General features: G+C 44.3%; 1 protein-coding gene across 1 annotated transcript in view; it reads right to left on the bottom strand.

Moving 5' to 3' along the window:
- Nucleotides 1-3,345: 3,345 nt before the first annotated feature.
- The window catches only part of CHRNG (cholinergic receptor nicotinic gamma subunit), an 83,319-nt gene continuing 60,886 nt past the window's right edge, over nt 3,346-25,778 (bottom strand). The window contains exons 9-12 of the mRNA XM_078665800.1: nt 17,116-17,230; nt 8,094-8,307; nt 5,172-5,305; nt 3,346-4,703 (exon numbers count right to left, since the gene is read on the bottom strand). Of these exons, the coding sequence (XP_078521926.1) occupies nt 4,539-4,703; nt 5,172-5,305; nt 8,094-8,307; nt 17,116-17,230 (628 nt within the window). The 3' untranslated portion in view covers nt 3,346-4,538. The remainder of the gene's footprint in view (nt 4,704-5,171; nt 5,306-8,093; nt 8,308-17,115; nt 17,231-25,778) is intronic.

The following is a 25,778-nucleotide window of genomic DNA, read 5'->3' as shown; positions in this document are numbered from 1 at the left end:
CTTCTGAAACAACATGCAAGATATCTACAAAGGAGACGGTGTATATTAATTTTTTGACTCTGCATTGGTACCTACATATTGCTACTTAAATAAAAAAAAACTAAAAAAAACAACAAAACGAACAATCAATAAACATACAATATTTGAAAAGTCTATCATTCTTTTGTCCTCATAGTACGCTCCCCGGACCGCTTCCCGGTGCGCGTACCGGGCGCTCCCCACGCAAAAAAAACGTTTTTTTATTTTTTTGCCCCGCGGGGCCCTTTTAAAGCCTTCACATCAAACCTAGGGGTCAGGGAGGATCTACTATGCCCCCTTATGGTCATTTCCCCCTTTGTTTTGGCCTCCTCTTGTCTCTCGATCCTACCGAGAGACAAGATGGCGGCTGCTCCGGACTGTTTAGAATGTTGACAGACACCAAAGAGCCAATCAGCTTCGCTTCGCGAAGTTCCGTTACGCGTCAGGTACGCGAACCGGGGCGCTAACCGGAGCGCTGTTACAGATATATATATTTCTTTGAACGTTAATTTATCAAAATCCACTGGAGCACATATATTGAGACCTAGCAAAGGCACATCGGGCAAACAATATCTACAATTTTGCCAATTTTCGTGGAAATCCATTCAGCCGTTCGAGCTAAAAGTGAGTCCAACTGCCCTATGGAAAATTGCATGGGAAAAACGCGTTTTGGGACCCCCTTTTTTCTCGGCCCCCCCTTGACAAACCCCCCCAAAATTTTCAGGGGCTGCTCAGAAACAAAATGTTCCATTTTCCTGAAAATTTCAGCCCATTCCGTCCTCAAACGCCAAAGTTATTCGACATAGAATTTTCAAAAATCCCATAGGAAAAAAATCCTAACTATATATACCTACTGGCGACCGCCAGTAGGTAATATATATATATGTATTGACAAGGTATATTAATTAATTTCTTATGCTATGTTACGTTACTTTATGTTATGTGAATCTATAATATGTTGAGCAGATTTGTGGTGGTAAGCGGAAGTGAAAACTTGAAGTTGACTCCCTGCCATCAGAGAATGCCACCGTGGCGAGGGGGTCATTGCTTTTTATTAAAATCCTGCATTGGAATTTTCTTTTTGAAAATAAAAAAAGTCGTAAGTTTGATGAACAACTCCGCCATGTTGATGGAGCCGTCGGGCAAACTTAAAATGCTAGAGATGTCCTCAGGGGCAGTGGAAATCTATAAATGCGGCTGGAGGAGTACCCTCTCCATGGTGGGAGTAAATTACTCCACCATGTCGATGGTTATAACTCCGCCCTCCAACTTCTAAATCAGCCGGCAGATTGTTCAATACTTGAAGTTAATAGTAAACGTTTTTATTGATTTGAGCTGTTATCCAATACATTTTAGAATTATTACTCTGATTATTATAATTTTATTTGGGAATGCATTTTGATTTTGGATAGAGTGTGTGCTATACCTGTGCCTTCCTCTTTGGGTCCTTGTTTACCACCTTTTTGATAGGCATTGGACTACTTAGTAATTATGTCAGGAGACTAATGCTGCTCTGGTTGTGAAGTTCAGTCCTCACCATTTAGGATTCAATGGAAGCCTTTGGGAAAGAATGTGTACAATGAATACCTCACTTTTCTGATGATGTGTGTGGCAATAAAGTGGACAATTTCTTGTTTTAAGCAAAACAAGCAATATTCTCACTCTTCCAGGTGATCAACAAATAATTCTATTCTTGTTTCTTATAAGCTGCACTTCCCAAGACACTGCTAATGGCCTTGTCGACATTGTAGCTATGAGATCTTGAGAAATAGGAGAGGCCGCCCAAGCTTGACACCTATTACGCTGTAATCTACTAACCATGGTCATTAACAATAATCCCTGTGATGATATTCGCATATAACAGAGATCTGTGACTTTGCATTAGACAGCACGACAGGTAAAAAACACAATACGAATCCCACAATAAATTCGCTTGATAGACCTGGACTCTTTTACCCAAATGGGATCTACCAGAAGAACAATCACCCCAATAGCTTTCAAAAGACAGTTATCAACTGGATTGCAATTAACGCCCCAATAATTTAAACAGAAAAGCTATCACCTCTAGTGTTTCCAGTAAATGAACTACCACCTCTAACAGATTAGAATAGAAGATTATCACATATATGTTCCAACAGAGGAACTATATCACTGTACAGTGTAACATTATATATATTTGTAACATTTGAGTTTATTAATAGAAAATACAAGCCAAATGAACACATAAAATATGACAAAATTCACACATATTTATACATTTCTATGGGTATGCACTAAAATATTTAAAAATACATGTTTCTGTTTCAAACAGTTTATTACACAACATCAACATAAACAAGTTGAAGAATAAGATGAAATAGGCAAAAGTGCAACATGTTGAAGTCATTTTATCAGATCATTATTAAAATTCAATACGTCTGGGCAGCTGGCCTAAGCATAGACCAGCAAAGGCTCAATTTTGCTTGTAAACACTCTCATAGGAGGTTCCACTTAGAGACTCCCCATAAATACAGGTGAAGCGTATTTCCCCTGCTATGGTAACCAGAGGCTTGCTTGCCACAAATTCCAATTACATTGATGGCATCCATATTCATATTTTACCTTCAATACATTCTGAATGAACTATTTTGCCTTTAGATGTGTGTAGAGAAAGAAACATTAATTTTCCTCACTGTTAACAAAATGTTCTGATGCATGGCCCCAAAGCTTTTCATAGTGGGAGTGTACAAGAAAATAAGTACAAATAATAAAGGAGAGTAAATATAAAGGCTGGTTATGGAACCTAGTCACCTGGCAAAATTGTTTTGGGTCTAGGAGAATGCTCTTACATTCCAATGTAGCTAAAAAAATCTTGCAATGCACATGAAAGCAGTCAAGAAAGCCTATGCCGAGCTGCCAGTCATCTCTGATTAATGAAGTCAACACAGTAGAGACATTTCTTTATGGTTGTAAGACTTTGCCCCAGATGGTAAAGTCATTCATGGTTGTCATAGTCAGGAGTAGTGGTGGACATCTTGCGTAGTTGATGAAGTCTGCAGTGGTCGAGAAAATTCTCTATGGTTTACAACTTACTTTGTGGAGACAGGGTCAGTAGGTAAGACACTCTGCAACAGGAGAGAAAGTCAAAAATTCTGCAATAGAAGAGAAAGGCTTCCATGACTGACAAACTTAGCCGGAGAATTTGTTGTATTGTTTGAAAAATTGGCAGCAGTAGAGAATGGCTTCTACATAGTTTGACGCCTCATGTAATACTGTTCACAAGACCACAACATTGGTCAGATTGCTACTGATGAAAGAAACTCTCATTATCACAGTTACCCAATGGGATTATGTGTAAGGGTAGTTTATTCATATGTTGTGACAGGGACCATGGGAGATCTTCTTTTGGAGTTTACATCCAACTCTTAACTGACATACATTCTAAACAACATTATTGGCTTTCTGTTTTGCAAAACCCTTCCTCTGCATACTTTCATTGAAATCCATGCTATTTTAGGTGTCCAAATGGGTTTCCTGACCCTGGTTTTCCAGTTGCAATGTAGAAGAAAAGTAGGAATATTAGAGGCTGTGCCAAATTTGAATTAACAAAGGATAAACCCCTGCAACACTTGTGTTTACTTTCGCTTATGCCCTGTTACATTCATGAGATGGTTACAACTTGAAGTGTCTTCCTCACTCTAACCAAGTAAAGACTTCAGAACTCTGATATACATTTGTAGTCACCTCAGCTGGAGGCTGACCACACTGCTGTGTCTTCAGCAAACGTCTACTGGTAGAAATGCCTATTCTGTATTTTTAGCACACATAGGTCGGTGCATGGGGTTGTCATGATCTTAGGTGACATGTGAGATGTAAATGTTTAGCAGTGGTAACTATTGTCTCTAGTTCCGTGGAAAATCCTTCTCGTCAAGTTTAATTGAATGTGCAATGGAAATCGTACAAGTAATTACATTCTGCATATAGATAGATAATGTCATTCCTGAGACCATATGTTACTTCAACACATGTAGCAAAACTGAAGTGGCCTCAATACCACTGACAGAAAGAAGATGAACAAAGCAACTGTTTAAGCATGGTTCTGTCAAAAATACCAGTCACTAACTTCATGTGGATCTAGGTATTTGTTTTAATAAACGTTCCCTCTTTGTTATAGTCTTTGATGATGGTATAATCTTAAAGTGTGATGATGTCTCAAATGATGACTGATGATGCAGTTTAACTTCAAGCTGGAAATGGGCCAAGAATACAATATTTCCTTCAATTTTTGATAATCTCCTTCTTTTGATGAATAATAATCAAAAAGATTTCTCTGAAACTCAATGCACTGTGCTCTGGTAGGCTCATCAAAGCATATGCGATTATATCTTCTAAGTTCATCTTCTCTGTGAGGAGCTCTACCATCTCCAGTCAAAACATGGAGGACTCACTGGAAGGGCAATCAAGATCTTCAACAAAGTCTTGTCTATGCACAGTGGCTTGCTCCAGACCGTGGATAGTTTCATGGTTCTGCACAGCTACAGTCAAGGCAGATAACGCTTGGGATCTCCAGGGAATGGTTGGGCTGGTGCCAGGTTGAAATGGGCTACCCAGAAGGTACCAAAGGTGGCAAACATGAAGAGAAGGAACATAATCCAAAAGCAAACCCGGTCGATCACTCGTCCAACAAGGATCCACTCCTCATTCTCCTGCAATGAAGAAGAGGGAAAAGTTGTACGAAGGAGGGAGAATCATATTTTAGAGCAAGTGTGGATTGAGGGGAAGAAAATGGAGGGAGAGAAGGTTTGAAGAAAAACATTTAATTGTGATGAATAAGCATGCTATATGATGATAGATGGATCAGGCAAAGACTTTTGATTCTTTTAAATTGCTCTGCTTGCCCAATACAGATCTGGCTCTAATAACCTTGCGTATCCCAGAAGTTAAGGAAAATCATTGCGTATTCCTGAAGAGAAACGTGTTGGCAAGAGTCCAGTTTTCTAGCCCCTACCAATAGATGAAAATCCTTTCCATATATATTTTAAAATGGGACTAAAGTATATAAACAAAACAAAACAACCTCAAAAGAGAAAAAGGTTGAGGCACAGTCACTTTAGTGGCCATGCCAGGTTTTTACCACCAGCTCATTTGCTCTCAATCCAATTAGTAGAACTCACACTGTTGAAGTCGTTCTGATCCCGCATGTTCTGTGCAATGTAGTTAGAGGCATCCACGCAGGAGCGCACCTCAGGGGCAGCGTGGATCAGGCTGTAGTAGAGATCCTGGCAGGTGCCGTTCTCCATCCCTCTACCTGAATGGATGACAGCACAGAGGCATTGGTTGCAAGAAGTGAGAATTACCTAACTAAAACACGTGCTCCAGAAACACCATGCACCGGTCCTACAGAACAAATGAATGACACAATGTAACTCCAGCATAAGACTGACAAACATACCTGATTTTCCATGAGACTCCCTGCATGAGATGATTTGCCCATGTTCTTCCTGATAACGCTTCATGGTTGCACTAAAATCTCCAAGTGCCTGCCAATAATTCCCCATGAAGCACCTACGTTTTGTTAAATGTGCAGCAATCTATATTTTTAGGACTCCAACACAGGGCCTGATTATTAAAGTCTTCAAGACTTAGTTGGCACCAAATTTCATACAAAAAGAATTGGGAATACTGTTCGCCCCTTGCCCTCTTCTAGGGGCAATTTGGAAATTGGACCAACTGGAAATGTCTACTGGAAAAGACTCAAGACCTGGCTCTTCGACTGATCCCAGCAAGAACCTAGTGCCTGGGTACCCTCACGGGTGATTAGATGCACTCTACTCATCTGCGTTGACTGATTGGTTCTCTGAAAGGATAGCTACTGTAAAAAAAATCTGTATTTGTAAAGTGCGAACTACTCACCCTTACGGGTCTCAAGGCGCTGCGGGCCCTCCTGGAAATTAAGTGAGCTATTGCCCAGAGTCATATGGAGCTGAGCTGCCGCCGGAGATCAAACCATGAACCCTGTGCTCCGAAGTCAGCTGCCCTGGCCTCTGTACCACACCTCTTTGACCACTCAAAATGTCTATATTGTAGGAGACTTTTCTCAAGAAGCTCTAACCTTGCTATCAGGACTCACACTGTTCAGAGTCTGCTGCTTTAAACATTTCCCCTTGTCTTTCAGACAATTATAAAATGCAGCGTATTTCTTTACTCATAGGTATTACATTACACTGTAGTAGTTATAGAGCGCCTTACACGTGTTTCAAGGCCGCAAAACACTCTGGGTTCCCAGTCGCCCTATAGGAGGGCATGGTCGAACAGGGTATTTGGTGTAATTAGAACTATATGACAGATGTTGAGTTTGGTGTATCTAATTATGCTGTCATGGCTTTACTGCTCATAAGCATGATGGGTTGAAGAAAAGTATAATAGACAGTGTTGCTTTAGAATAGCTAGACCTTTGTCAAGGATTTAACTATATGCATAGAAAAGCCAGGTTTTAATATTCTATGGAATCAAATATGTTTGTAAATCTTTCTTATTTTAGCAGACAAACAGTTTCCATGTGTGTGAGAATTTATAAAAGAAGGAATGCCTTGGAGTGAAACCAGAACAAATGAAAGAGCCATGTTTTGCTATGGGTTCAGAGTGTGTGTAGAAGAAAGAAAATAGTGGAACCCTTAATCACATGATGTGCGATTCACATTACTGTGATAGGTGTAACAGCAAGTAGGGCAGGAGGAATGCAAGTCCCCATATGAAGATAAACAATTTGCCCTGTTCCTGTAAGAAATGAGGCTATTAGTTGCAAAGGACGTGAGTCCTTCACATGTAATAAATCAGCAACTGTCTCTTTACTGGGAATCAAGTACCCCATTGTAGCACATGACTTTCTTGGAGTAGAGAAGCCGGGCAGTCCAAGGCCTGCTCAGTGGAGGTGGAATGCAATAACAACACTCCACCTAATGTGGGAACCAATTCTTGTTTCTCTGCTGCCACCCCCAGGTGGGAGTGGCACAGTTTCCCCAACCCCCACAACCACAGGCAGGGAGATGGCAGGCCAGCCCCACAGACAGTGGCATGAAGGGGGTTATGTGCCCAGCCCGGTGATTTCTTGTAGTGCTGGGGGGTCCCTGCGATCTTCTTTTATTGCGCCATCGCCCATTAAGATGCGGGCCCTCAGAGGTTCCCTAAATCCGGGGACATGGCCCTGGTATGCCACGTCACCAGAGTGAGAAGTATAAAAAATAAATGTCCCCTCCCCCCTGTTCACCCCGGGGCATTTTGGGAGATATTGCGAAGCAAGATGTGCTTTGTTTTTCTTTCTATTTACTTTTATGGGGGCAGTTTAACCCCTTCGCTGCGGCGGCAATTCCGCCGCAGCGCTAGGGAGGCGGGGGGGCCGAGCGGCGCTCGCATGCTCGTGACAGAGCCGCTCCGTCACGAGCCGCGGTTGAGCTGTGCTCATGAGGGAGCGGTTCCGTCATGGCCCCGCCCGCTCAATGGAACGTCCAGCGCAGGCACGGAATTCACGCCGCGCAGGCGCGCCGAGCGGGCCATGACGGAACCGCTCGGTCATGAGCATGGAAGCGGTTAATGTTTCCCAGTAGGAAGGGACAAAGGCCTCGAATCTAATTCTGAGCAAAGTCAGGTAAATATAACAAATCTTAAAGTGTGATATTAAGTGTGGGGTAGGGTGTTGAATGTTAGTGACTATAGATGTACACTTTGGTGCATGTTGACCCCCAGATTGATATTGGTACCTCACTATACCCTGTGGTCTTATAGTAAAAGGTGGCCCCACTGGTTAGCAAGCTCAGTCCAATTACCATAAATGTACAGTGGGTGAGACTCAGGCTGTGATACTCATTCACAGTAAAAGTCCAAAAATCAGGTAGACAATTAAAAAAAATCGGGGGTTGAAATGGGCAGAAGCCATTTACTATGAATGCGCCCAACAAGCCTGATTTTCTCCATTAAACCCCTTAACATTGGTATGTGGATATCTATTAAAAATCTATCAATCTATTTAATGTTTCAAGCCCACACTGTTATCCCTGGCTGCCTGGAAAGCTTGCAATGAACTTTGCAGGACGACTTACCAATTTTTCCTAAAATGGCTTTTATTAGTCCGTCCCTCTCCTTCAGCTTCTCAAACATGATCTCGCTGCGTGGCTTCCGCATCATGTACTCATCTGCCTTCGCGATCAGCCCAAGGGAGCTCCTCCTCCTGGGCATCTGGCTGCTCCAGGCATCCGACCAGGTAGGTGGCAGTAGGTGCATGTGCAGGTAGCGAGGTAGCCGTCTCAGGAACACCTGCGGAGTCAGAAGGGTTGTTATTCATCGCATCTTAGATGTTCTGGCTGTTATATGGGCAAGCCAGGGTAGAGGAAAAAACAGTTCTCTTTATCCAGTCCAGCTTCTGCATCTTTAAAAATCATTAGCACATTTTCGTGAGCCAAAACCCTCAAATGGATCACCAAGTACTTCACCGGTAGAACCCAAAGAATCAGTCTCCTGCTGTTCACCTCGGATCCCAAGAAAATCATCTGCAGCATCCCCGAAGGACCGCCCCTCAGCCCCACCCTCTTCAACACATATATAATCCCTCTGGCCAATAGTGTCCCCTATGACTCACATCACACCCCACCTCAGGAAACTCTACTGGCTCCCGGTACAGAATAGATGCCAATTCAAGGTGCTGACCCATGCACACAAGGCTTTATTCAACCAAGGACCAGCCTACATTAACCATCGCCTGAACTTGTACCAACCGTTGAGAAGATTATGCCCCCTTTCACTTGCCCATACTCCATGCATTGACCGAAATAGAAGGGCGGAACTCTTCTTCTCTTCACATCGCAGCAAAGACCTGGAACATCCTACCCACACTACTCTAGACCATCACCTGACTTACGGAATTCCAAATGGCCCTTAAGCCCTGGCTGTTCGAATAAGCCCCTAGGACCTGCAAGTGCCTGGATACCCTGTCAGGTGATTAGCCATGCTTTATAATTCCTGATTGATTGATTTACTGGGACGATGCATGGTGGCTGGCTGAGCCCAACAGACCACACCCGCAACATCGGCATCATCTTGGACAACAAGCTACAGGTAAATTCAGTCTCGTCTGCCTGCTTCTACACCCTACTCATGCTCCTCAAGATCTTCAGGTGGCTTGCATTAAACACCAGAAGGACCGTCATGCAGGCCCTCATCACCAGGACTACAGGAACACACTCTACATAGGAATCACTACATGCCTCCTGAAGAGACTACAGACAATGCAAAACTCAGCAGCCAGAATCCTCCTCGACCTCCCCAGACAAACCCACATTAGACCTCACCTCAAGAAGCTACACTGGCCCCCCATTCTGAAGAGATGCCAATTCAAGATTAGGGGTGGGCGGAAGTCACGTAAGGGACTATCGCGGGGAGGCACGGAGATTGAACCAATCTCCGTGCCTCTCTGCATAGTTCTGTTACGCAACGCCCACCCGCCCGCCTGCCGCCCGCCTGCCGCCTGCCTTATTAAATTATATGTAAAAGTCTAAAATTAAACTTAAATAAAACTTACCTTACTGTGGCCGCATCCTTGCCCATCGCGGCTTCATCTGGAAACTGTGCATGCGCAGGAGCCTGCGCATGCGCATTCCTCGCCAGGACTGCTCATGTGCAGGCTCCCGCGCATGCGCAGTTTCCGGATGAAACCAGGATGGGCAAGGATGCGGCCGCAGTAAGGGAAGTTTTATTTAAGTTTAATTTTAGGCTTTTACATATAATTTAATAAGGCGGGCGGGCGGCCAACTTCCGTTCCGCCAACGAATGTGCGGAGATTTGCAGTAAATTTCCGCCTTCTTTGCGCAAGTGCGGAAGGGCAAATCTCTGCACATTCCATGGGCGGAACAGAGATGTCCGCCCACCCCTATTCAAGATGAAGACCCACACATACAGAGCCCAGCACAATCAAGGACCAGCACACATTAAGAATTGCAAGATCTTCCACTAACTGACCAGACGCCTCCCTCTTCCTCACAGACACACCACCGAATCCGCCAAGGCAACAGCGGAGGTCGCTCCTTCTCACATCTGGCAGACAAAGTTTGGAATGACCACCTTGTGCCCCTGAGATTCACCTCATTGCTTCAGCAGTTCAGGAAAGGTCTCAAAACCTGGCTGTTCAAATGAACAGATCACCACGTAGCATATAGCAACTTCAGTGCCTTGAGACCCTCACAGGTGATTTGCTGACTCTAAAAATCCTTGATTGATTGCTTGATTGATTGAATAAATTATAGTCCTTTGTAAACTCAGAGGAATGATCAATTTATTACCTCTCAAAAGTACCCTTGAGTAGGCCACAGATAATTCAGAGTGTACATTCTTGAATGCCAAAGTGTCACTTCTTTTCATGTTTGACTGAAATTGAGTTGCACTGTTTATCAATCTCCAGTTGTTTTCAAGTATGATTTGTTTTACCTCCTGAATTGTTTCATCAATCTGCGATGCCTCAATTAAACCTCTCTCTGAAACAATTTCTGGATCTGTCAATCTGATTACAGAGCACATATATTCCTCAGCTTCCAACTGCTATTTTATTTAATTTTTAAATGAATGTCTAGACAAATGATCTGCCTGATTAAACTCTTTTCCAAGTTTATGGATAATTTTAAAGTATAGTCCAATAATCTCATTCCCCATCTTTCAATCCACTGGAGCATTTTTATTTTTGGATATTCAAAAATACAAGCCAGCACTTGATGATCCCTTTTTATAACAAATGACTTGCGATACAAAAAATCATGATAATGCTCACAAGCCCATCCCACAGCAAAACTTTATTTTTCTGTCTGTGAATACCTTCTTTCAACATCAGATAAACATTTACTGGCATGTGAGATCACATGCGAGGAGTCTCTCTGACATGCTTGTGTTGCACTAATATTACACCAAGTCCTACAGGACTAGCATCTGCCACTAGTTACGTGCATAGCTCTGGATCAAAGTACTTCAAATTAGCTGCAGATGGTATATCTTCTTTTATTTTTTTTAAACCATGCTCACAATCACTGCTCCAATTAAACTTTTGCCCTTTCTTTGTCATTTCTCTAAGTGCCATACTTATGGTGGCAAAGTTTGTGATATAACGTGAACAATGGCTGGCCATCACCAAAAATGAACTTAGTTCAGGTAAATCTTTAGGTTTGAGTATTGAATTTAAAGACAACACTATTCCTGGATCTGGTCTAATTTTCTCATGAGAAAATATGTGACTATAAAATGTTAGTTGAGATTATTTAATTTCAAATTTTCCTGTATTAAGTGTTAGACCAGTCTTTACAAGTTGTTGACATACTTTGTTTAACACTTGATCATGCTCCTCCTCAGTTTTTCCAAAGTGCAAGATATCATCTTTGTTATTCATAGAATGGACTTACTGTTTTTTTTGATAGTTTTCTGAAAATTTCAGCAGCTGAACATAAGCCAAAATATAACATTTTATATCTAAATAATCCAAGATGCGTAGAACATGTTGTTATATATCGGGACTGACTGCCAATCTGCAATTAATGGTATCCCCTTATACAAATTCAGCTTTGAAAATATAGTAGATCCATGAATATTACTAACCATGTTATTCAAATGGGGCCTGGATGTCTCTCTTGATCGCTGTATTAGGTACTCGCATGTCCACACAAATTCTGATGTCATCCGTAATTTTTTGGGAACCACCACAATAGGTGATACCCATGGCGTTGGACCAGTAGCTGGTTCAATGGCATCTTGCTGAAGGAGTGAATATATCTCATTTTCTACTTTTGTTTGTAAGTATATCAGAACTCCTCTGTGTACTTGTGTCATTGGTTTCACCGCTTCATTAAGATGCAGTGTGTAGCTCTTCATTTAATTTTCCTAGCCCTCTGAACAATTCTGGATATTTTTTTAACACAGGATGATCTTTTGTAACCTTACAATTCATTTTTAGTAAACCCATGGCATGAGCAGTGACATTACTTAGTAGACATGGACCAGAAACGTCACCCTCGAACACATGTATAATTTTACTGGCTACCTCTCCATCTTGTAAGATTTATTCAAACTTTGTTAAAAAGGAATCAAGAAGTTTGGCTCCCCATTAAAAAACACTGGCACTTGACGGACTTAGATATGGTTGTTCCCTCATTTTATGACATTTAGTGATACACATTGTTTGTTAGCATCTGCCATATTCTGTTTGCCCAAAATTTTATTTTCATTCCAACTTTCCTTTTTATTCCTTTTAGACCTACAAACATTTGGAAAGCAATTAGGCTTTCCACATCCATACATTGTTTGTCCTAGAGCCGGGCAAGTTATTAATGTGGTAACTGCAATCCACATCTGTTGCATAACTTCTTTTCCTTACTTTGACACTCGGTCTTTTCTGTGTTGCTGTCTTTCTTTGACTTTGGCCGAACTTGTTCTATAGTTTTCATTCTACCTTGTTTTATGTTCATAGCATGCTTTTGCGCTTGTGTTTCCATTCTAGCTATGCGCAGAACCATTTGTAAATCTTACATTTTTTCTACTAACTTCTTTCTGAACTTTACTGAACTGCATCCTTGTATTATCCTCAATCTTATTGCTTCTTCATTACAACATTTTTCAAACTTGCAAATTCAAAATTTTGAAACATATCCATCCAATGGATTTATCTCTTTGAAAAGCTATATTGAAGTTGTATCTTTCAAAATCCAGATTTCTTGAGCTTCCTGAGAAAATAGAGGCAGTTGAAATTCTGAATGGGGTGGTAATTACTGTACTGCTAGCCTGCAATTTTCACCAATATTTTGGCAGGTCAGTTTCGAGGGAAAAAGCCCAGAAACAAGGCACAGCATGCAGAATATGGCATGGGAAATATGATCGCATACCTGCCAACTCATACGGTGCCACTGTGTGACACCCGCTATACCGACATCCATTTATGGGTGTAAAAACCACCCAAAACATCGGCACCAGCTTCAGCAAGATTTATTTGGGGTGGGGGAGGAGAGGGTTAGGGGGTAGGGTGGGTTTAAAAAGCACCTTTTAGGTACTTCTCAGCTCGAGTCATCGCCCCCTTTAAAGGCTCTGCTTCCTCATTACAAGGTGAGATTTTTGCCCAAGTTGGCAGGTATGTAATTGCACAAAATAAGTAGACCTGTAAAATTCAAAGACATTGGGCCATATGTATCAAGCAATTTAGCATTCGCAAAGGCCGGAATTCGCAGAATTTCGACCTTTGCGAATGCTAATTTGCTAAATGGTATGTATGAAACATTTTGGCTGCAAAATAAGGAATCGCAAAATTTGCCATTCCTTATTTTGCGATTGCACCTAAGGAATCGCAAATGTTGCGATTCCTTAAATGCAATGTATCAAAGAAAAATTAATTCAAAAATGCCCATAAGGATTTGCAAATTTGCGAATTCTTGTAAAAAAGCAATTTTTTTAAAAACCAAAGGTGCCATATGACGCTCATACATGCCCTTAGGGCATGTATGTGCGCCATATCCATATGCCCACACATGTCATTTTCAGGGGTGCAGCAGGGTGTTCTTGTGACACCCCTGCACCCTTGAAAATATTAACAATTTGCGATTAGAAAATTGCTAATCGCAAATTTCATCTTCATTCCTATGGGCCTCCTGCTAATCGCAATTTAGGAATGGTAAGGGTTAGAACTGGCTATTTCTGGTAGGCTAAGGCTGACGCCAAAGCCAGGCAGAAACCACCATTCTAGTCAGGGCAAGGAAGTCACACGCCAAGATAACCCCTGCTCACCCCCTTGGTAGCTTGGCACGAGCAGTAAGGCTAAACTCGGAGGCGATGTGTAAAGCATTTGCGCCAGCACAAAACAGCAACAACATCCCAGGCACACCACAAAAGGAACTCCACACAAGGTTATATAAAAATAACTTCTTTATTGTCAAAACATATCAGATAGAATCACACATGTACATTGTGCCAACTGGCACGGGCAATATTCATAAGGGATTATGTACAGGACAGGGCCACCTGGGCCACTGTCAGAATCAACACCTTGTAGATATAGAAATAGCACTTATGAACTCAGAATAAAAGGATATAAAATCACTGTAGCATAAAGTAACAATTATAGATCACATCCAGTAACTACTGGGAACAGGTAAGTACCACCTACGCAACCCTAAACACCTTAGGAGAATGTCACGCAGGGGACCAGGACCTCACTAGGACCACCTGTACTAAAAAGAACAACCACCTAAGTATCACACAGCATTTAGGGGTCTAGGAAAGAACACATTACCCATGATGCATAAATATATATTCAGAGGAGTAGTAAAGGGAAACATATGATGCATAAAACATTCAGAGGTGCCAGGAAAGAAAACACAACTCAATAGCACAAAAGACACATGATGCCTAAACATTCAGAGGTGCAAGGAAAAACCACACAATTGCGCAAAATCTACATAAGCCACCACCTGTGGCAGTCCCTAGGCCAACTGGCCTTGTTGGGGCAAAGACGTCCTGAGTCTCAATGTCAGGGGCCTAAACGGTGCAGCTGCCCACTAATTGCTGGGCAGCTGAGATGACAAGCAAACTAGGGCATGGGCTCTCACTAGCCCTTGATCAGTACTGCGCCAAACGGCAGGAGCCCCACAGGATCTTGAACCAATATGCCCCCATGAACCTCTCTGGTTCATCTGCACCTGTATTATCAGGAAGTTTCTTATCATTAATTGTCTCCAGTCACTTAAATCAGCTTTTAAAAATAAGGTAACTGATTTCGGTCTAATGGGCTCTAAAAACGAGCACACCAAGCTATGCCAGTAGGTAAATACCTTCAAAATCGGCTCTGTGAAGAATTGCAGCCCAAGCGCGGCAAGCGCGCCTCACCGAGTGCTTCTCGGACCCTTTCTTTCTGCTGGGCACGGCCTCGCGCTTCTGAGGGCTTTCAGGCGCACCGCGCCTGACAGAACACACTCGCTCCCTGCCCCGGCCGGTCCCGGTTGCTCTCCCGCCCGCTCTCGGCAATCCAACGAGCGGCGGGGAAGGTAGCTCGGCTCCCCGAGTCAGGGACGGCAGGCCAGGGGCAAGGATCGCTTTCGGTTCCCTCGGCGAGGTCAGCTCACTCTTTCCCGGGTCCGGCGGTGATCGTGCAGCACTCCCAGAGGTCCCGAGGACGGGGACCAATCCTGTCGTGGCGTTCGGGGCGAGCCTCTCTGCACACCCGGGAGTCAGCCAATGGCAGTGCGGCTCCCGGGGTAGGCCTACGATGACGCTCCGTCCGCCAGCCAGCCACAACACGGCAAAGACTATGACGCTGCGGCACACTGGCCAATCCCGTCGCGGCGTCAGTGAGGGGGCTCGGCTCCTCCAGCCAATGAGAGCGCGGCGGCTCTGATCTTCGCCGCGGCAGCCTCCGTTCACGAACGGCAACTTCTGGGGGTATTCCTGGCCCCGGGCAGCGGCGGTCAACAGGCGGCAGATGAATTGGGAGGGCGCAGGTCACGGGAAGACCGCCCTCTCGGCCTTACAACTGTGCTAGAGCAGGATTCACGAGGGGAGGCACCACAGACCTCCGACCCTCGCTATAAATGTGCCGATGAGCACACCGATCTTCCTCCACGGCCACAATTGCAAGCCACGCTCTCAGCAGTAGTCAAAGCCCGATCTTTCTGGCGTAGTTCAGTTACAAGGGAACCTTTTGACCCTGGGTTCCCAGACAGGAGACCAGCTCTTCTCAGGCCCTTGGAGATTCAGTAAGCGGACAAAGCACACTGCAAAGTCCTCGCAGATCAAGCAGGCAGGGTCACAGCACACAGCAAAGTCCCTTTCTCCTCCTCAGCTTTCAGTTGAAACAGCAGAACAGGTCAGCCCTTAGAGCACACAGCAAGGCAATCTTCCTTCAGTTCTCCAGCAGTCCTTCTTCCAGCAGAGGTTCGTCTTGATTGTAGAATCTAAATTTCCTGTTGTCAGGGGTCCTTCTCTTATACCCCAAAAAGTCTTTGAAGTCCTTTGAAGTCTTTGTGTAGGCAGTGTAAGAACCAGCTATACTGGTTTAGAGGGAAGTCTCTTCAGTATCAGGGACAGAGGTGACAGTCGCCCAGCGGGGGGGTGGAGCCAGCATTGTGGCAGGCAGGCACAGCCCTTCACTATCAGGTGCTATCTCCTCCCACTTCCCTGGCAGCAGATGCTGCCTTTCATCCACGGGCTGACTCAGACAACCTCCTGGGGGCTCTGCAGCCCCTGTCACACTCAAACCAGACAGTCAATCCACAAGCAGGCCCAGGCACTCCTGGGCCAGGCTCACCAGCCAATCACGTGCCAGCAGACTCACTACACAAATATGCCAACTTCTAAAAGTGGTACTTCTAGACTAGACACAATCAAGCTGCATACACCATTGCGCAGCATTCAATCTCACAAGTTCTCACATACCAAACTCTACCCTGCTCTCCCCACACATCACTACCATGGGCATACATATTCCCCATTCATTCCTATGGGAGGGCAGGTCACTCACCACACATACACATAGAGCACACGCACTTTACTCTGTACCACAGGGAAAAAGTGCGCAGAGGCCTAAAATCACCAACCCAGGTTCCAGAAACAGGCTAGGAAAAAGGAAAAAGTCTCGGGGTGAACCTGCCAAAAGGGCCAGGTCCAACAGTAAGGAATCGCTAAAAATAAGCGATTTCCTACATACATACCATTTTGCGATTTCTAAATAGCGATTCCTTAAAAATCGCTATTTAGAAATCGCAAATGGTGATGATGATACATATGGCCCAAAGTCTTGGCATACAACTCGCAATGTGAACATGCATAAAACAACTGCATTTCTAAGAAAAAAACTTACAGAGAAACATCACTTGAACACATGACTATTTAAGATGGATTTAGTATCACCTCACACCAACTTCTGTTTACAATGTTGACAACCACTGCACTCAAAGGAAAGTTTATTAAACAATCATGTAGCAACACTTGATGATGTTGGAAAGTCTGTATGCAAAGCCTTGGGCCATGGTGACTTTAGTCAACAACTAAATGTGTTTCCCTCTGCCCCCTGTCATTCCTTCTCTCCTGGGGCCCATTGGTCGTTCATCCTACCTGGCGCACTGTCTCTGACATGGTGTGCGTGTTGGGCGTACGCAGAGACACGTTCAGAACAATCACGGCATTTGTTACGATGATGCCAGTTACCGTCATGAGGAATGTCAGGTACCTGAGGAGACGACCAACAGAAGAAGTAGAGAGACAGTCATTTCAGCATTGTAAACAAGATGGCCGCGCCCATTCACACAATATTGAGCATGATAAAGCTTACATTACTCAGTGATAGGGTGGCCACCTGACCAGCACTTTACCAGCCTAGCTGGTATTTGTTTATAGCAAGAAAGCCAAGGGGGAAAAAATTAATGGAATCAATAAAATATGTTTAATATGAATTTAAAGATACAAACACAAGATGATAAGAAGTCAAAAGATTAATAATACTGTCTGACTACTACTAAATTATTTTAAAGCAAATAGGGTCAGTGTTAAAATAGAACACAGGATTTTGAAGAAAATAATTTACAGTATCAGCTCTGATGCAGCCAGAACCCATTAACATCATTCAGGATTTTCAGCCACTACAAGTCAAGTCAAGTCAAAGAATTTATATAGCGCACTACATACCCAGAGGGTCTCAAGGCGCTTAGGGAGGGGAGGAGGATTACTTATCAAATATCCACGTTTTAAGTTGCTTTCTGAATGCTAGGTGGTTCTGGGTAAGGCGAAGGTAAGTGGGGAGTGAGTTCCATGTTTTATCTGCCAGGTATGAGAAGGATCTACCTCCCATGGTGGTCTTGTTGATGCGAGGTACAGTGGCGAGGGCTTGGCTGGAGGAACGTAGTTGGCGGGAGGGGGTGTAGAAGGACAGTCGTGAGTTGAGGCATTCTGGTCCGATATCGTAGAGTGATTTGTGTGCGTGGGTTAGAAGTCGGAAAGTGATCCTCTTATTGACGGGTAGCCAGTGGAGGTTTTTCAGGTGACCAGAGATGTGTTCGTTACGCGGGATGTCTAATATGATCCTGGCTGAGGCGTTTTGGATGCGTTGGAGTTTTTTCTGGAGTTTAGCGGTAGTACCTGCGTAGAGGGTGTTTCCGTAGTCCAGTCGGCTCGTGACCAGAGCATGGGTGACTGTTTTTCTGGTTTCGGTGGGGATCCAGCGAAATGTTTTTTTGAGCATGCGAAGAATGTTGAAGCAGGATGAGGAGACGGCGCTGACTTGTCTGTTCATTGAAAGTGAAGAATCCAGGATAACGCCTAGGTTCCGTGCGTGGTCTGTCGGGATGGGTGCTTTTCCAAGGGCTTCCGGCCACCAAGAGTCGTCCCATGCAGAGGGGGATGTACCTAAGATGAGGACTTCAGTTTTATCAGAGTTCAGTTTCAGACGGCTGTGTTTCATCCATTCGGCAACTTCTTTCATTCCTTCGTGTAGGTTAGTTTTGGCGGTGCTGGGGTCATTGGTGAGAGAAAGGATCAGTTGAGTGTCATCCGCGTAAGAGATGATGTTGAGGTTGTGTTGGCGGGCGATGGCCGCGAGGGGGCTCATGTATACGTTGAAGAGGGTGGGACTGAGTGAGGATCCTTGTGGTACACCACAGATGACTTCAGTGGCCTCGGACTTGAATGGTGGAAGGCGGACTCTCTGGGTTCTTCCGGTGAGGAACGAGGTGATCCATTCAAGTGCTTTTCCTTGTATTCCGATGTTTCTGAGGCGTTGTAAAAGGGTGCTGTGGCAGACTGTGTCGAAGGCTGCAGAGAGGTCGAGGAGGATGAGGGCGACTGTGTCTCCATTGTCCAGCAGAGTTCGAATGTCGTCTGTTGCTGCGATGAGGGCGGTCTCAGTGCTGTGTTTTGCTCGGAAGCCGGACTGTGAGGAGTCGAGGGATTTGTTGGCTTCGAGGAAGGCGGCGAGCTGGTTGTTGACAGCTTTCTCGATGACTTTGGCCGGGAAAGGAAGGAGCGAGATGGGGCGGTAATTTTTGAGTTCGGTGGGGTCCGCTGTGGGTTTTTTCAGAAGGGCGCTGAGTTCAGCGTGTTTCCAGCTTTCCGGGAAGGTGGCGGAGTTGAGGGAGCAGTTGATGACATCTCGGAGGTGTGGTGCTATGATGGAGTCTGCTTTGTTGAAGATGTGGTGAGGCCATGGGTCTGTGGGGGATCCTGAGTGGATGGAGTTCATCAGGCGGATGGTGTCCTCGGTGGAGATTGGGTTCCAGTCTTTAAGGGTGTTCAAGGGGGGAGAATGTTCAGCATATGGTTGGGTGGGTTGGTCTCCGGGTTGGTTGTCGAAGCTGTTGTGGATGTCTTCAATTTTGTTGTGGAAGAATAAAGCCAGGGAGTCGCAGAGGGCTTGAGAGGGGGTGATGTCGTTGGAGTTGGCCGAGGGATTGGTAAATTCCTTGACGATGTTGAAGAGTTCCTTGCTGTTGTGGGCGTTGTTGTCTAGTCGGTCCTTGAATGCTGATTTCTTGGCCTTTCGGATTAGTTGGTGGTGTGTGCGGGTGGCGTTTTTGAAGGCGTCCTTGGTGCTAGTGGTTGGGTCTTTTTTCCAGGCCTTTTCAAGGGAGCGGCAGAGTTTCTTGGACTTCTTAAGATCATCGTTGAACCATGAGGCCTTCTTGCTGCCAGGTTTGCTTTGACGTTTTTTCAGTGGTGCTAGGATGTCGGCGCTGTTGGATAACCATAGGGTGAAGTTGGTGGCGGCTTGGTCTGGGTTAGAAGAGTGGGCTGGGGTGTTAAGAAGGAGCGATGAGGAGATCTGGTCGATGGTGATTTTGTTCCAGTTTCTTTGCAGAGTTGGTTGGGGGTGGTTGATGGGTTTCGGCTTGTTGTAGGTGAAGTGAACGCAGCTGTGGTCAGTCCAGAGGAGATCCGTAGTGTGGCTGAAGGAGACATGGTTGCTGGAGGTGAAGATAGGGTCGAGTGTGTGACCAGCGATGTGGGTGGGGGAAGTGACCAGTTGTTTAAGTCCGAGGTTGGCGAGGTTGTCCAAGAGGGTGGTGGTGTTGCGGTCGTTGTTCTTTTCAAGGTGAAAGTTGAGGTCTCCCAGAAGGATGTAATCTTTGGAGGGGATCGCGTGTGGAGTGATGAAGTCCGTGATGTCTTCACTGAATTTTGCGCGGGGTCCTGGTGGTCTGTAGAGGAGGGTGCCTCTGAGTGTGGTCTTGGGGTCGATGTGGATCTGGAAGTGAAGGTGTTCAGAGTTGGCGAGATTGACGTCAGAGCTGGTTGAGATGTGGATTGATTTTTTATGGACGATAGCGATTCCTCCTCCTGTGTGGCCGGTACGGTCCTTGCGTGTGATCTTATATTCTTCAGGGATGGCAATGGTGATGTCTGGGGCGGAGGAAGCGTTCATCCATGTTTCAGTTAGGAAGGCGACGTCTGGAGAGATGGTGTCTAGTAGATTCCATAGGTCAATGGCGTGCCTGTGGACCGATCGGGTGTTGAGAAGGATGCATTGTAGGTGGTTGGTGTCGGGAATCTGAGGTGTGATCGTAGCGGAGTTGGTGACGGTACCGACGAATTTGCAGGAGTAGCAGGAAAAGGGTCCATGGGTGTGTCCAGGAGCGGCTTGGACGCAGTTGGGGGAACGGCCGGGGTTGAGGGCTAGGAGGGTGGTGGCATCGTAGGTAATGCGGGAGGGCTGGGCAGCGCGAGGGGCAGGGGGTCTGGCGCTGGGCGCGGTCCAGGCGCGGACGGGCGTAGACGGGCTTACCTTTGGCGCACCTTCGGCGCGGATTGGGCGCGGTCGCTGCGCATGAACGCTGCGCGCGGGAACTACTGTCATAAATGGATAGTGGAGGGGGAGGGGCGAGGGCGGCTCAGCTGGGAGGCGGGGCGGGCTGCACAAGACGACAACAACAAACAAAATGGAGGAGGGGGGAGCACAACAGAGCGCTTGGGGAGAACGCGCTAACACAGCAGATAAATTAACAATCTAGAAGCCAAAGCGCTTTAAAAGCAAAGCGGCAGCCAGGCAGAGCTGTAGGCAATATTAAGGAGGCAAAATCGACAAAAAGCGCTGCCCAACGATACCAGTAGACGCCAGGGGCACTGGGAGCGACCACTCCGGCCAAAGCGAAGAGCGAGTCACAGCGCTTCTAGGTAGGGAAGCGCTGTTTGTAGTCTGTGGGAGGGCGGCTCAGCTGGGAGGCGGGGCGGGCTGCACAAGACGACAACAACAAACAAAATGGAGGAGGGGGGAGCACAACAGAGCGCTTGGGGAGAACGCGCTAACACAGCAGATAAATTAACAATCTAGAAGCCAAAGCGCTTTAAAAGCAAAGCGGCAGCCAGGCAGAGCTGTAGGCAATATTAAGGAGGCAAAATCGACAAAAAGCGCTGCCCAACGATACCAGTAGACGCCAGGGGCACTGGGAGCGACCACTCCGGCCAAAGCGAAGAGCGAGTCCGGACCACTTGCTTGCCGCTTGTGTCCCCTGGTACTGCCTTTGTGAGCCCAGCATCAAAGTTGGAAACATCTGTGCCAAGTGCACAGTGACAGTCCTCCCTTATAAGTATTGGATTGGGTTCAACCCTCCTTCTAATAGTAAATAATACTCTATAATTCAATATTAGTGTAATAAAAATGGAGTACAATTAACAGGAATGGAACCTTTGCTGGCAGCTGAGGTGAGAAAAAAAAGACTTTAAATATATTGGATGTGTGTGCTTGTGTGTGCGTGTTAATGTGAGAGAGGGCATATGTGTAAGCATGTCTGTGAAAGTTGGCGACAGGTCGTGAATGAAAGAAAATAAGATTGAGTGTCAGTGAGTATGAGTCAGAGTGAGTGAGACTGAATGAGAGTGACTGCAAGTGAACAAGTGAGAATGAATGAGTGTGTGGGAGTGTTAGAGAGTGTAAGTGAGAATCAATGTGAGTGAGAATGAGTGAGCATGGCAGTGAGTGAGTGTAACTAAGTGAAAATGGGTGAGTCAGAGTGAGAGATTAAAGGGTAGTGAGAGTTAGAGTGCAAGTAAGTGTGAGTGAGAAATTATGAGTAAGAGTAAAAGTGAGTGAATGCGTGTGAAAATGAATTACTGAGAATGAGTGAGTGAGCATTTGGGAGTATGAGTAAAAGTGAATGCAAGTGATTGTGAGTGAATCAGTAAAAAAGGCTGAGTGAGAATGAGTGAGAATAAAAGTGAGTGTAAAAAAGTGAGTGACAATTGAATGAGTGAGTGAAAATTAATAAGTGAAAGGGAGTATGAGCGAGTAAGAATGAGCAAGAGTGAGTGACTATTATGAACATGGTTGAGAATGTGGTATTATGCTTGTGAGTCTGCAGTTGGCTCTAGCATACTGAATATAATTAGGCACTAATAGCAAATTACTGGCAAAAGCATACAGGAAGCAATTCTTAGCATGACAGACACCTCTAAAAAAAGCCTCTCAACAGCATGGTTAAGGTAATTCTTGGTGTAATGGACTTGTACGGTAAAATACTGATACTGGCATATTGGATTTAATTCTTGGAATATGGCGCACCAGTGGAAAAATGCTGGCATTCTTGATGAAAATCTTTGCATAAGGGGCTCCAGACACACAATGCTGGCACTGGCACAATGGAGGCCATTCTTGGCATGAGGAAGGGCAACCGTGGACTATGGGAGGAGGGCAACCATGTCAGAACTGATGGCTGCGGTATACTGAGGATGTCAAGTTTGATATACGGGTTACCCTTAGTATATGAATGACATTAATGGCAACATTCTAGTACTGATATTTTGTATGTCATTTGTAGCCTAAGGTAGCACCATTGGCATATGGGGACCACCCATGAAAAAATGCTGGTCCTGGCACATTGGAGGTATTTTTGTACATACAGGCGGACCTATGGCACTTTTTGGAGAAAAAAAACAGGGTCAACTCCTGAAAAGCATCAAGCTTAAATGGCTTGGCACACCATGAAAGGACCTGAATGTATTGAATGTGCTTTTAGAGCATTCTGATTTTTGGCAAATTCATGTGAAAATTGTGCTTTAAAAATGGCACCATTGTTTATAAACATTTCTTGGGGAGTACCCCATTAACCCACTTAGATGAGTACTGTCCCACTCACTCACTACAATTCAGGGCTAGAATTATGCTCCAGCACTTTCAAAGATTACTGTTATTTTAGTCCTGCAGTCATTACGGAACATCATTGATGTCACTTATGGTGATGTCATCAGAGTAAAGGTCATATGACATGACTTAGTTGGAACTTTCAGGGTCAAAGGTGCTTTGATATCACTTCCTGTGAAATCATTAACCTCAAAGAGCATGGAATGTCACCTGGCATTTTGGTGAATGGTCCACCATGCCAGAACTCCTAAAAACTTAATTTTGCTCAGAGGCCAGAGCTTCCCACCCTTACAAAAACTTTAGGACCAGATGATGATTGGTGCTATCCCATTGAAACAAGAAGCACTACAAAATGTCATGGACTCTGTACCGAAAAGAAACAGATAATCTTTCATTTTTGTGCAGAACGTTTTGTAAACTACACTTTTATAAATTATTTCGAGAGGTTGCAAATACCTAATGTAAATGGTACAGAGGATATAGGTCCATATGTATCAACACATTTTCCCATTGACACAGAATGGGTGAAACCCTTTGATACATGTGGCCCATAGAAAGTAAACCACATCTATAACAATGTGTTAACGCAATATTCTATTCTACAATATGCACACTCATTTCACTGGCGAATGTAAAACCAATGTGAAAGTGGAGGGAATCAATAAACAACATAGATTTTCATTGCCGAATGGATACTTTTGACTTCAAAGAACACCACCAAAACTCCAAATAATCACTTTGGGGCCGATTCACAGAACTAATCTGAGACAAAATCCTAAACATACTATTTTTGGTATTCACAGAAGGAATTTAGTAGTAGTAAAATTAAGATTTTGCCTAAAATTAGGATTTTGTCTTAAATTAGGATTTTGTCTTTAAATTAAACTTAAGTTTGCCTTACGTTTTGGTTTTAAGACAAAATCCTAACTTAAGACAAAATCCTAACTTAAGACAAAATCCTAACTTTACTACTACTAAATGCCTTCCGTAAATACCAAAAGTAGTACGTTTAGGATTTTGTCTCAGATTAGTTCTGTGAATCAGCCCCTACGAAAGTGACACCTATGGTCGTATGCATTTCTGCTAGTATAGACCTAGTGAAACAAATTTCACTTGCAGTGCTGTCTGGTTTACACAGCATGCTCCTCCTTTCACTGCTACTATTATCTCCTTTTGAGGCTGTTTATTTTTTCCGAACATACTCATTTTCTCATAGTCACCCTCTTCCACCCCAGATGCTATAGCGACTGGCAGACATTATGAAAAGACCCCTAGTCACTCTTTCCCACACTGTGACTGTAGACTTTTATATGGACCTGAAGGAGAGTTTGGTGGTCAGGTTACTCCATCACAAACGTGGCAGCTATACGGTCCGCCAAATTACAAGTACATTATGTCTTATATGCATAAAAATATATTAATGCTTGAGAGGGAGCATAAAATCCACCAAAGCCTAAATGATGGAGACACATTAAGGACCAGATTTACAAAACTGTCACACAATGCTGTGCCACAGCCCAAAAAAAACGTGTTGCACTGTGTTGCTTGACAGGGAGAGAGCAGGAGAGCACCATATCTACAGAGATATGGCACTATAGTCCCCTCTCCCTAGAGCCAGCACTGAATTTTACTGTTGAGTGCCACACACACTCCTTTGCACCATAGTGCAATGGTGTGTGCGTGAGTCCATCATAGGTTTTGCACTGGAAGGGTATCCTTCCAGTACAAAGTACTGTGCCAAGACTTAATTAAAACCTTATCTGTTTTATATCTGTGCTGTACAGTACAGCATGCATACAAAGTGAGTCGTAAAGAAAGGAGACATAGAAACATTTCTCCTTTTAATGCCTCCTGTCAAATGATGTTGATTTTTGACACAAAACCCTGTCTGCTATTGTTAGTAGATAGGGGTTTGAGTCAAAAAGTATTGGTGGCTGTTGGGAACTCCAATGTACCACCCATTTAACCTACTCTTGCTGCTAAGTAACGCAAAGCAATGCTTCACGCTGCTTTGCGTTACTTTTAGGCTACTTTTCAGGGCAAAACCAGTTTTGTGCTGGAAAGTAAATTAGAAAAAAAAAAATTGTGCTGGTGTGCATCCCTTTTGTAACGCAAACCCAGTGCAAAATGTTTGTAAATCTACCCCTTTGTCTATACTCCAATCACAGGTTACACTATTATTGTTGATACGTATCATAGGTCAAATCTATCTGTCTAGCGAACCCATATTCTCCAGATATTGCCCAGACCATTGGCAGGCATTGTTACTCTAATTTTAAAAACAATATTTTTCACAATTGTATTCTCGAAAAGTTATGTCTAACGAAGGACAACAGTTCAATAACACATATTTTTCATTTATGTTGATATTTCCATAGAACACACACAAATTTGCTGTTTTTTTTTGAGATGTTTCTAATTTTCACTGAGTGTACATGCTTCTATTTTTCATTGGCTGTAAAGTAAACCCATAACACCCAGCATTTGAGAACTTGGCGGAATGCCTAAAATATGTAAATGCAAATGCTGGCTAAAATTGCATACATTTTTGATCAATAAAATTAGCACAGGTGTACAACACCGGTCCTGGAGGGCAGGATCTAGTATGCCACATTTTCAGCATAACCACTTACTAGGTAAATGAGGTCCATTT

Source organism: Lissotriton helveticus, chromosome 11, assembly GCF_964261635.1.
Source record: "Lissotriton helveticus chromosome 11, aLisHel1.1, whole genome shotgun sequence".
NCBI classification, from domain to species: Eukaryota; Metazoa; Chordata; class Amphibia; order Caudata; family Salamandridae; genus Lissotriton; species Lissotriton helveticus.
Note: the sequence above shows the minus strand (reverse complement) of the source record. Positions and strands in the feature narration are given on the sequence as shown.